The sequence below is a fragment of the Notothenia rossii genome (genome assembly GCF_949606895.1).
Source record: "Notothenia rossii genome assembly, contig: scaffold_550, whole genome shotgun sequence".
In the NCBI taxonomy this organism is placed as follows: Eukaryota; Metazoa; Chordata; class Actinopteri; order Perciformes; family Nototheniidae; genus Notothenia; species Notothenia rossii.
Genome location: NW_027639995.1, coordinates 10,855 through 19,103, shown reverse-complemented (window position 1 = coordinate 19,103; position 8,249 = coordinate 10,855). Strand labels below are relative to the sequence as shown.

Sequence of the window (8,249 nt, the reverse complement as noted above, 5' to 3'; positions counted from 1 at the left end):
CGGGGGCTGGGATCGAACCACTGACCCTCTGATCTGTTCGACATAAGCTTATTCTAGCTAATTATTTGTGTGGTGACAAATTAAAACATGCACTGTAACAACATTAGCAGGTTAATCAACAGAAAATGCCATCATTAATTTGGGATGTGGCTCAGAAAGCTAAATGCTTGTCTAACAATTGATGTTCTTGGCAAGATACTGAATACAAATAGCTTTCGTGCTATTTTAAGTCGCTTTGTCAACTAAATTAAATGTTATGTAATTTCATGTAGGCCTTTTACACCTATCTAACACCGAAACGTGATATATCAGAAAACATAATTTTAGTTTATAACACTCCTACTCCTGAGTCTTTTTTAACTTTACCACACTTTAGTTTGTTTGAGTTTCTCAACTGCTTTCTGCAGACTGCCATGTCTAATTTCAATATTCCAATTCTTATTGTTTTGAAATATCTATCTATTTCTATTGGTATTTGAATATTTCCAGTTGTGTTATCCCAACTTGTTGTGCTGGCTACGTGGAATTGGAGTATGATATTCCATTGTAGGACATTAATAAATGGGAAACCCATTATAACTTTTGAATTTGCCCTATTATACGCCTTGGCTTACAAAGAGATGTTATACCCATCAGTTGCACACAGTATGAAAATGCTATTGCAATATTCTTATACAACTCATAATCAGTGTAACATTTTCTAAATGTAGTCTATGCTGGCAACAGATCACATAACAGTGTTTTAACGTCACCATAATGCTATTCACCTCATGAGTTTGGACTCTGACTTCCATGCATGTTCTATATTTTAATCATTATTAATGTGACGTAATTTTATTTTGGAACAGATTTTAGCTGGAGACGTACAGTTCTTTGCCTGCTGGATTGAGTTTATATATTCCATTTCTGCCAAGGGAATAGATGACATGGGTTCTCAGTAAATAGGTAATCAGCAACATTCAATTCAGACCGTGCTCAAAAATTCCAAAGTAGAAGTGTTGTAACAGACAGAGAAGCTGATGCCGGCGGTGTGGTTCTAGTAGAGAGACTCCTCTGGCAGATGTTCTATGTTAAACAGTGAAAGGCTTCACTGTGACCCAGAGGACTCATTTGACAGACCAACACTTTCTAACTGCACACACGTGTTTGCTGTTTTCATGTTTTTGGCAAAGAATGGTACAGACCTTTGTGTTGTCTGAGCGTTCTGTATACCTTGTGTCCTCCTGAGCATAAAACAAGCTTTGATTTAAGCTATGCCTCTAAATGTATGCAGCAAGAGTTTTAAATTATGCCATGAACTGGACACACTCTTTAACATTTTAACTTAATGTGAAATCCTCAAAAACAGAGGGCTCTTTACAACATCTGTGCACAGCTTGCCGTGAGGTTTTAAGTGAAGATTGCAATGAATTGTGCTCACAGTTGTGCACTTCATGTAAGAATATTTAGTGGTTGATTGTATCCATGAGCAATCTGAGCAGAAGCAGATTCAGGACATATTCCAGTTAATAGGAATTCTGAGGAATCCTCATAGCCAAACTGGATAGTTAACAAAAAGTCAAAATGAAGACAAAAAATTGAATGGAAACAAAATACAGAAAGCAATAATCCAACATTCTGCTGTTTTGAAAGCTCAAAATCGAGATAAATATGACTTCTTTTATCTGTTGAATTACTTTGGGCCAAAGTGGTCAGGAAGCCGTTTCGAGGCACGAATATCCAGTGTGCTGGTAATCTAAATATAACGAAGGGAATGTGTTCAAAAGTGTGAGCCAATTGGGTCAGGGCCTCCTGTTGCTCTCGGGACATTTCTGGCACACTTTGGCTTCTTTTTAGGCCCTCTGAATGCTTCCAAATGAATGATTTAGAACTCATTTCAAAACTGCAGTGAGATAAATAGCAAATATAACTTCTGTGTTGTGCATTTCCCTGTTAGAGCCTTCTGCTTTTGTTTTATTTTGCCTGGTGACTTCCAGATTATTTCTCTTTCAACTGCTGGTTCCTTTTGACGACGTGTGACTCAGTGTGACAGCAGCTGTCTGAAATGTGGCCTGGAGCTGCTGACACACATGCCGGAGCACATTAATGCACACAGTCTCTCAAAGAGTGCATGCATTTTTATCATTTCTTAAAAAAAGATCTGGAATCTGCGCTATGTTCTCATCTGTGTGCATGCACATGTGTGTGTCATAGCTACAACGAAACATGCACACACTAAGAGGCTTTATGAAAACACTCACAGACACACACACATACAGGGTATACATACATACACACACACACACACACACACACACACACACACACACACACACACACACACACACACACACACACACACACACACACACACACACACACACACACACACACACACCACACCACACACACACACACTCAGCCAGACACACAGAGGCACCCTGGATGAAATGAATCCCAAGCCGGGAATCAACAAATCATAAATCAGCAGATTTCCATCCAGTGTAGACGTCACAGATCAGGTTGAACATTCCTGCTCTGCAGCTGCAGACAGAGAGAGGCCAATCACACTTTCTTTATCAGACATGACTCTGTGGGAATGGTTCAATTATTCTGGTAAAAGTTATGGCTAGTCATTGTACCAGTTTATTGCTATACAACACACTTCCTGTTTGACTAAAGCTTTATTATTTTAATCAGCATTATGTTTGTATATCCAACGTGGAGAGAATGTATGCATAGGCTACTGCAGTCAACATGCGGAACAGGAAATACTTCAAAAGTAAATATACATTAGTATGTATAGTCTGTTCATTGAATATGGTTCATTTGGACAGCATAGTGGACAACATAGTGGACAGCATGGTGGTAAATATCGATTATATTATTTAATATATTTCAGTAAAAGTAGAGAAGTCTTTCGCGGCCCTGATTGCATAACTGCCTCTGCTCACATATGTTTTGGTGCTTCAGGAGTGTGTAATGACGCAGTAAAGTGCCTATGCATTCGGCATTTGTGGCGCAATAAATATTTGTGTATTTTATTACCTTTTACACTTTTAACACATTAATGTTATTTTAAATACTTCAGTTGTTTTTTAACTATTATTATTATTATTATTATTATAAGTAGTAGTAGTAGTAGTAGTAGTAGTAGTAGTAGTAGTAGTAGTAGTAGTAGTAGTAGTAGTAGTAGTATTGAATGATTTAATTTTTTGTATTTTGTATTTTATTATTATTTTTCTTGTAGGCCAATGGGCGGAGGACCTATTTTCTCAGCTGAAGGTGTAAGCATTGACAATTGTGTGTGTGCCCTGTTAAATATTCTATAATTAACAGGTTAGTTCATGGTGTATGATCACTGGCTCCTAAATTCCAAACGGTCAAAGGTCAGGTGACACACCTGAGTTAGGCCACACACACTCACAGGAAGACAAAAAGGGGAGGGAGATAATATATTATAAAACCTCTCTAAGACTTTTTTTTTCGAGTTCCTCTACTTCTATTGCTCTTTGTTAATCAGTGCAATAAATTATGTCTGCAGTAGGTGGCGCTCTGAGCTCACCCCCAGCACCTCCAGCAGCAGAATAAAGCGTGTGTGTGAGAGAGAGAAAGAGAGAGAGATTTACCCCGCCCCTCCCTTCATCATTAGAAACCTCAGAGCATGAATTACCTCTCCAAAGTCATCGGTGAGAATTTACGACTGGTCAACAAAAGCACGTGACCGCCTCCCCCCTCTGCTTTCTGTCTCTCTCTCTCTCTCTCTCTCTCTCTCTCTCTCTCTCTCTCTCTCTCTCTCTCTCTCTCTCTCTCTCTCCTCCTTCACCTCACCCCTCACCTCCCCCACCACACACACACACACACACGCTCACACACACACCCCTCAATCCAACACACACACACCACCCCACCCCCATATTTGGACGGCGCATACATAGCTAAAAACGAAGTACAGTGCAACGCCATAATTCACTAATACATCATAAATCGTTGAAAGTACTCGCGTTATAACGACCAAGAGAAATTCAACAAATCAAGCGCCCCTTAGCACTCAGCTGTAAGCCTGCAACTCTCTAAAACAACCTAAATGAGCTCTTACTTTGTAAACTCGTTCTCGGGGCGCTACCCAAATGGCCCCGACTATCAACTGCTAAATTATGGAGCCGGCAGCGGCGCAATGAACGGCGGGACTTACAGGGACTCTTCCTCCACCAACATGCACCATGCACCGGGCTCTTACGGCTACAGCTACAATGGCATGGACCTGACCGTCACCAACCGGGGAGGGGGGAGCAGCGGCGGCTCCGCCAGCACCGGAGGACACTTCGGGGACTCCCGGGGCTTCGGCTCCCCGGCCCCGGAGACAGGCTTCAGGCAGCAGTCCAGCTGCTCCCTCGCTTCCACGGGAGAATCCCTCCTGTCACCCGGCAGTGGAGACAACAAACTCGGTGCCAGAAGCTCGTCTCCCCGTTCGGAGCAACCAGGAAGCGGAATTTTGAGCTCTCCAAACCTGTCCTCCACATCCTCCTCCTCCGGTGGCGGCGGCGGCGGCACGGCGCAGCAATTCACGGAGCTGGACGACGCTTCAGAGACCGACGAGCTGCAGCCCGGCCACGGCAACCCGCCACCCAGGAGCGGGCAGAGGCGGGAGGGCGGCCCGGGGGGAGCAGCCGCTGGCAGCACGGCAGGCAGCGAGGCGCCTCCGCAAATATTCCCCTGGATGAGAAAGCTGCACATAAACCATGGTACATGCCGCTCTTGTGTTTACAGCCCATTATCTGTATATCATAGGGCGATACTATTCATAATGTTGGGCTAATAGACTTATTGCTGCTTTGATTTGAGTACATTGGCAGTTGGTTGTTTAGCTACGGTTCCCTTATTTTCCTGCAACGCACAAAGCCTTTAGCACTGCGTCAATTGAATATAATAATGTGACTGTCAGTAAGGGGTTAGAACCGTGAGTAAAGCACAAGCTGTCTTTTTAGTTTGGTGTCATCAGAGAGGATTTGTCAGTATGTTGTTGGACTTATTTGGAAATCACCTTAACAGGGCAGCCTCTGGTTAACCGTCTGAAGTTGTGTATCAGGTTATCAGGGTGAAATTCTTTTAGCATTTCCCTCCTGTCCAAGCTAGGGACCCCGGATGGTTGCCCCTGTGTGTTTTCTCCCTCTTTTTTTATTTTAGCAAATTCCACAAAAGTGTCATAAATCTGCCAGGGGAGAGGCGAGCCGGGCAGCAAAGCCTGACCGGCTGAGGAGCGCAGACACAGCCGGGTGGGAATAGAAAGAAAGGGGGAGAAATAGAAAGAGAGGCCAGGAAGGCTTTGCAGACAGTTGCTCCTTTGAAAAGTGAAGCTTTATTACGTGTGGGAACTTTATTAGGGAGGTGAGACAGAGGACGGGGCAATAAAACCCCGAAGGGAGCTAGAGGGAGTACAAAGGGGGCAGAGAGGGTGATGGAGAAAAGAAAACAGTAATGTGACAAATAAAAGCAAATCTCTCAGCACAGGCTGTGGAGTGGAAATTACTGAAATAAAATGTGTCGAGAAAGACTTGTGTCGAGAATGACAATGTTACGCACAGTTGTTGTGCCTTTTACGCACGTTCATTGTTATACAACTGTGGGTTAAATCAGCCTGTTGTATCGTGTATAGGGGAGAGAAACAATCATATTAACACCTGTAGCTGCAATGCAGCACAGGCCAATACAACACACATGTAGAAAACATGATCTTTGTGAAGGCTAATGCTGCGTCAGAGCTGTGCCAACAGGTATTTTTAAATATATTTAAAGTGCCTTTATTGGAGAGACAGAGCTGAAAATGCGAGACAGAGGGGATGACATGCGTAAATGATGCTGGTTCGGACTCGAACCCGGGTCTCTCCTCTGCACTATAGGGACTGAGCTTTACGGCGGCCAAGATTGTGTTTTTCGGGCATTATTAGTATTATTTTATACTTGGGTGTACTATAGTGTATTGAAAGGTGTTCCTGGTATTTGGTCCACGCACTGTCAGTTTCCATTTCTAAATGGTAACCGTTTATGGTGCGTCCAAACGCGGCCCTCTAACACCCTTTTGTTCACTCCAAACCCTCAGATATGACAGGCCCGGACGGGAAACGAGCGCGGACGGCTTACACGCGCTACCAGACGCTCGAGCTGGAGAAGGAGTTCCACTTCAACCGGTACCTCACGCGGCGGCGACGCATCGAGATCGCGCACGCGCTCTGCCTCACGGAGCGGCAGATCAAGATCTGGTTCCAGAACCGGAGGATGAAATGGAAGAAGGACAACAAACTGAAAAGCATGAGCCTCGCCACCGCGGGCAGCGCCTTCCAACCCTAGAACTGAACCCATCAAAAATCCACACAACCAGGGAAAAGAAGGACAGCAGGAAAACAGACAGAAAGTTGAAGAAAAAAAATCACAAGAATCCATGGTGCGGAAGATGAAGAAACGTGTACAAACAGATTCCAAATCTAGATTTTAAAAACACTTCCTCACATTAACTTAGTACTGTACAGCAGCGCAGCACTTTTTATTTCTCCGGCATGTCGGTCTTTGATGTTTTAACGCTTAAACATGACTGTGGTACTTGTAAAAAAACAAAACACAAACGTAGTGTTCCTGTATGTTGTCGTTTATAAAATCTGTCCGGAGCAGAGGAGTCGAGATAAGGAAAGGATGAAGGATGCTACCTAATTTCTACTTACGTCCTACCTTACAACCTTGCTACCTACCTGTTGTTTAATGTCTGAATATCGTTTTATGTGTGATGTTTAATATTTGAAAATGTGCTTCCTAGAGATGTTAGCATGTGAGCTCTTATTGTAAGTTGTTTACAGTCAATAGCGTGTGTATAGCATTTAGTTTGAGTCTCTGTCAGTGAGTGCTCCTATTTTTACGAAGCAGTGTGTGTGTGTGTGTGTGTGTGTGTGTGTGTGTGTGTTTGTGTGTGTGTGTGTGTGTGTGTGTGTGTGTGTGTGTGTGTGTGTGTGTGTGTGTGTGTGTGTCCAAAAACAAACAATCCCTGTTGTACATAGCTTTATTATTCAAAAAAGTGTAACTGTATATTATTTGTATTATTATTGTAATTATTGGACACATGTTTCTGAAATGATGTATATAGATATATATTGACATTTTTTAAATGTCCAGTTGGCTATTTGTATTTGCAGTATGCGTGTGTATGCGTGCTTGCGTGTGTGAGTGAGTGTGTGAGCATGAAAGATAGATGGCTACCGTCCTGTGCCTTACAGGATGGTAGCCTTTCTGCCAATCCGACAATGAGCTTTTTGTATTTGTTTGTAACTTGGAGTAAAAAAAAATCTACAATAAAGTTTCCCATATTCAAAGTAGCTGCTATCCGTCCAATCTGCCATGGCTCACCCTGCTTCAAAGACTTTGATATTTACTCCAGCCAACGTTTTTAGCGTTATTTAAGTTCTGCGTAAAATCAAGTGCGCACATTTGCGCTTGTTGCCATTATAGATTTATGAAAATAATATATGTTTCATGTGCAAATCTGTGTTCATCAGCCAAACTCTCAGATGTATTTATACTTCTATGTGGCTTAGAAATATCCCAAGATAGTGTTATTGGTCCTGGTTAGGCCAATGTGGTTTCTGGACCATTGGACGAATCCAGTTTTATCAGAAATTCACATCCTTGTACTCTTCCGTGCATTTGTTGTATTCAATAGCAATCTCTTTTGAACATGTTGGTCTTGTGAAAATACCTTACATAACAGTTTTCTACTCCAGATGATTACAGATGGAAAATAGAGAGTCGCTTATGCGTAAAGACGCACCCAACATCCGTCCGGAGGCCTGTGGTCTGTTTCCCAGGCCCAACATTTCTGAGGCGGCAACATCCTGGGAGTCATGCTCACCAAGCAGTAACCCAGATTCATGAAACACACACACACACTACTCACACAAGCGCCACACACACACACACACACACACACACACACACACACACACACACACACACACACACACACACACACACACACACACACACACACACACACACACACACACACACACACACACACACACACACACACACACACACACACACACACACACACACACACACACACACACACACACACACACAGGCCAATTTTCATCTCTGCTGACCAAGTCTGAAAAGACAACAAACTGTATGGATAAAGTGGTCACTTTCATCTAAAAGGCCTCCCTTTTCCGCCACTGCTGGCCGGATGAACTTCTCCTGATTTCCAACTGTAAAACCAACTG

General features: G+C 43.1%; 1 protein-coding gene across 1 annotated transcript; it reads left to right on the top strand.

Annotated features, from left to right (window-relative positions):
• Positions 1 to 3,897: 3,897 nt before the first annotated feature.
• LOC307027183 (homeobox protein Hox-B5a-like) lies at positions 3,898 to 7,340 on the top strand. The gene is made up of 2 exons (XM_079695384.1): positions 3,898 to 4,724; positions 6,080 to 7,340. The coding sequence occupies exons 1-2, from the start codon at positions 4,067 to 4,069 to the stop codon at positions 6,325 to 6,327; spliced, it is 906 nt and encodes a 301-aa protein (XP_079551510.1). The 5' UTR covers positions 3,898 to 4,066; the 3' UTR covers positions 6,328 to 7,340.
• Positions 7,341 to 8,249: the final 909 nt, after the last annotated feature.